Source organism: Buceros rhinoceros, unplaced genomic scaffold, assembly GCF_000710305.1.
Source record: "Buceros rhinoceros silvestris isolate BGI_N320 unplaced genomic scaffold, ASM71030v1 scaffold41127, whole genome shotgun sequence".
Lineage (NCBI taxonomy): Eukaryota > Metazoa > Chordata > Aves > Bucerotiformes > Bucerotidae > Buceros > Buceros rhinoceros.
The window spans coordinates 3,570-8,122 of NW_010424679.1; the positions used below are offsets into that span (position 1 = coordinate 3,570).

Here is a 4,553-nt window from a genome sequence, read left to right on the forward strand (position 1 = left end):
TTTGATACAGACCTCTCACAGTCAGACCTCCCTAAATCGCGTTAAGGCTTTCTGAAAGATGGAGCTACCATTTTACCTTTCCTAGGCACCCCTACAACTGAAATACTTGTATAAACCATCAGTATTTTGATTAAGATTCACCACAACGCTGTCAGTGGGTCCTTAAAACGCAAAGGAAACCCTGGCACGGAAAAGCACGTGTTACTTAGCATGTCTGTGGCAGACTGGGGCACACAAATGTGAAAGTCAAAGCTAAGCACAGGGAACTGGCGGGGGTTGGGACTGTGGCAGAGCATTCTACACTTGATATCACCGGGACTGCGTGTAAACACCTGATTATTGCATTAATTAAACCAGTATAATTAAACCAATATAGACACAATTATGCTGTCACTACTCCAGAAAAATCCCAATCCTTTCTTATTCCGAGACAATAACTTCTACTGCTAACAGATGCTGATGACGTACATATTGTGTGTATGTATATATATAAAGACTATACAAAGAACATTAAGTATAAATTGATGAACTATGAACTTAAACCAGTGTTACTTTCCCTGCTCCAGCTTAAGTCAGAGTCCACCAGCAAGATACGCAAAAGTCAAGAATAATACATTGTCTTGCCGTTGTTGGCTGATGGTTCCAAATGATCCAAAAGCTACTTAAAAAAGGAAATTGTTTTCACTTCCTGGCTTTCATTGCATCAGACCTTTGCTGGTGTGGCAGGAGATCATGTAAGGGCTGCAGGTATTAACCCAGATTCTGTGCATAAGGCTAGTGCAGGACAAAACAGGTTGCTAAATCTGGGAAGGAAACAGGTATCGAAAACCTGACACCTCCTAATTGTCACATACCTGCATTTGTCCTCAGAAATGTCACAAAATTCAAGACAGGAAATGGCTGGTTTTATTATCCAAAAGGCCATGAGCTTGTGCTATTAACACACTGTACAAATAACATTTTGCTTTATTAGGATTCGTACATTTAGGCTTTAAAGAGCTCTTGTTTTCAAGCCCTACTCTAAAACAAAATTACTCTTTAAAAGAGCATTAATAAAGGTTGACACGTATGAGCGAGAACTTGCTGTTTTGAAAATAAACCTATTTTTCAGGAAGAAAAAATGTGTGTTTTTGTTACTCAAAACAGTTTGTTGGTCTACAGCCAGTGATCACAGGAGGTAAATTAGCAGGAAACAGAAAACACTAAAAAAAGGGACTTCTAAAACTGTCTCAGCTGCTGAATCACACTGTCTCCTCCTGGTTGTTAATAAATCAAGTATATATGTAAATATATCTTGTAAAAGAAGAAGATATTTAACCACACGTGGTGAGATCAGCCTCCTACATTTTCTAAAGTAGCTCTAAAGGGGAGAAGAGAGAGAAAAAACAGACCGAGATAACGGTATACTTTATTCCTATTTTTTTTTATCAAAAAATGAGCACTCTCCAGCTCAGAAGTAATGTAATTAGCACGAGGATGTAATTATGGGGGAAGAGATGTCCGTATCATACAGGAGACCAGTTCAGCGCTAGAGTTATTCAGGAATTTTTCCGCTAATATTTTGCCTGAACAAACCCGCTCTGTTTCAAAAACAAGCTGCCTTTTTTTAAAGAGAGGGTTAATCCTTTGCCTGCCTAGACGCAGCTCTGGACTGGCCACCATGGCCCACTTACACCCCGGCAGCAAAGGCAGTCAGACTCCTGGGGTCTGTGGTGCCCAGGATCCTTTCCAGAATCCTTTTGCAGGTTGGAGATCTTTTTGTTTCAGACTGCCTAGGGTGGCAGAGTCCACGGTAAAGAATAAGTCACTGAACAGCACGGTCTGTTGGGAGAGAATCACAAACGCAGGGAGGCAGGAGCTCAGCAGTAACCCCCGCACTGCTGTCTTGATTCCTTTTCTGCTTGTTTTGTACTTAAAATGTAAATGCTCATGAAGTATTTATGTAAGTGGGATGTTAGAAATATAAATACTCATAATATGTGTTCACACACATCACCAAAAAAAATTGTGAGTATGTTTAAATTACTTAAAATAAAGCAATTGTGTGTGTCCCTAGAGTATGCTGAAAATTGAATTTCCTTAAAGTGAAATCTTTAGCAAAGTAATTTATGTACCACGATCCATGAATCATTAACACCCTACCCTGTATGTCAACAGGGTTTCAAACTGTCCTGTGCTGGCACACAGAAACTGGACAGGGTTAGTAGGGCGCTGTCAAATCTCTGCCACCACTGTGGCCTCGCTTGTTTGCAGAGCAGATCCTTGTGGCTTTCTGAAGATTCACAGGCTTAAGCCTCAGCAGTAAGAGGCGTATCTGGACCTACTCTTAAAACATGCCTTCAGACATACCCTTAAAACCAGCCACGGTCAGGCACGACACGCCTGAGCCAACAGAGCAGCAGCAGTGCGGTCTTCTAAGAGTACAGTGGACGAGATTGTGCCAAGCTCTGGCCGGGCCAGGGCAGTGCAGGGCAGAAGGCAGGCAAAGGCACTGATTTTCACCTGCGATGCTCCACCTGCTCTATGGCGCGACAGGAAAAGCACTATGGGGGCACACTGAATCTCCGGGGGATACTTATGAATGATGCTCAAGGCAGGGAGGCACCTTCTGCAACAGGCTTGCTTTGTTTTAACTGCAGGGATGGAATTGTTTACCAGGCTTAGGCAGAGAGGGTAGATGTGACTTAACCAAAGCTATATAAATTTGTGTCGTGTTCCCCCTCTGTAATCTAACCTTTGACTAATACACACCTAATTTATTATATGCTCTATCTCTAACTCCCTCTGACTGCTTAACTGTCCACACACTAACTGTGACTTCCACCAGAAATACCCATTTCAGCTGTGGTATCTATGCAAGAGGCTAGTGGTACCACAGACTGCCCTGGGTTTGGGGTTTTTTTCCATTTCCCAGTGGCCACCTTATTTTACTGCTCTGTCACAGTTGCCCTCGTGTGGGGCTCACTCATATCCTCTGTCTACAGCATTTTCTGGAACAGTTTATAAATGCAGCAGGCTCAGTTTCACACTCACCATCGGTTATCAGCGCTCTGCTTGTAAGGACCTTTCCCAGCATGAATTTGATTACTGCCAAGGCAGTGCAAAGGATTCCACTTAAAACGGAGACACTATACAGAAAATCATCCTGAAAGAAAAAGATATCAGACATTAGTGTATCTCCTGCTCTTGCCCTGTATAGTAAATGACAAATAATACTAGTTATTGTGCAAATTTTTGTGCCACAGAAGTATACAACCTGAGAAAAAGATTTCCTGAGTTACGACTTTCCCAACAATTGGTGCTTATTTTGCTTATACTGCTGCCTGTAATTGCTTTTGCAAACATAATTAATGAAGGTTCCAAGCAACAGATTTTGCGTTGACCCAAACTCCTCAGAATCAGGAGGTTAATACCTGCAGGGCTGACTGCAGACTGCCTAGTAACCTTGTGTCTAATGCAATCAGTGATGAAGCCCCCACTCGCAGGATAAAGGCTTGAGAGCAAAATCCCACTCACCAGACCTCTGTTGATTTTTGGTGTAAGAAATAACCATTTAACATTGTTTCTAATTCTGCAGCTGCTTTGGATCTGTTTGTTTCCCTTCTTCTAAGGTAAAGTCTGATCCAAGCTACATCTATAAGGCTTTTGCTACTGATGTGCAAAGTCAGGTGTAGCTCGTTCTTAGAAAATGATTTTTCCACAGACTTTCATTCCACAGCTGCAGAAACACCCACATTGCTTAATCTGAATGTATCATCGCACGGCTCCCTCCGCAGAAAGCTGCAGGTCTAGTAGGGCAAATCAGAGTAACTCATTATAAAAGGTCATCTGGAGGCACCTACCTCTTTCTGCTGACGACTTTGTGTTTGGTTGGGGTGGGAGTAAACACTTCTGGGTGCTGAAGCATCAGCATTGCAACAGAGTGCATAAAGGGAACCCCTGTGCCTGCTCCCCCCTGGGGTACCTCAGCCCATGGGCAGTGCAGACAATCCCAGGGAAGCTCTTAGCATGCTTGCTTGCCATCTAACCATCTAAAAGTAGATTAATTTATTACTCATAACAAAAGCCTTAATTTAAGCTGTTGCAACTTCAGTAGAAATAAAGGAAGTGGCAAGATTTTTATTTTTTTTTTTTTTAATCTGCAGGTCTAAGTGGGCCAGTGCCATCGGGACCCTGTTACTGACTGAAACACGCTGGCAAAAATCCCCATTGATAGTAAACATTGTCATGATGATTCACCACCGGCTCCATCCACTTTCACTATTTTAGCAGCAATTCAAAACCCAAAGAAATCTAAAAATGCTTTTGAAAGCTGCTTAGGGAGATACTGGGAATTAGATTACTGGTATAATGTGCTCACATCCCTAAATAAATCATTCAATATATTTTTATACATTTTTTTATGTCACCTATGTCTACCTCATTCCCTCTCAGCCGTGAGCCCATTCTCTCTAGTCCTGGTATGATACTGACCATTAAGCCAAAACACACTGAGGGGAAGAGAGAAAAATAGAAGCAGCGGGAACACAGAAGTCAACACCCGGCTAAAAGCA

The 4,553-nt window shown here is 42.2% G+C and overlaps 1 protein-coding gene across 1 annotated transcript in view; it reads right to left on the bottom strand.

Moving 5' to 3' along the window:
- The window catches only part of LOC104497603 (transmembrane protein 163-like), a gene marked incomplete at its 5' end in the record, with an annotated part of 11,472 nt that overhangs the window by 3,567 nt on the left and 3,352 nt on the right, over positions 1 to 4,553 (bottom strand). The window contains one exon of the mRNA XM_010140870.1: positions 3,034 to 3,145. Within this exon, the coding sequence (XP_010139172.1) occupies positions 3,034 to 3,145 (112 nt within the window). The remainder of the gene's footprint in view (positions 1 to 3,033; positions 3,146 to 4,553) is intronic.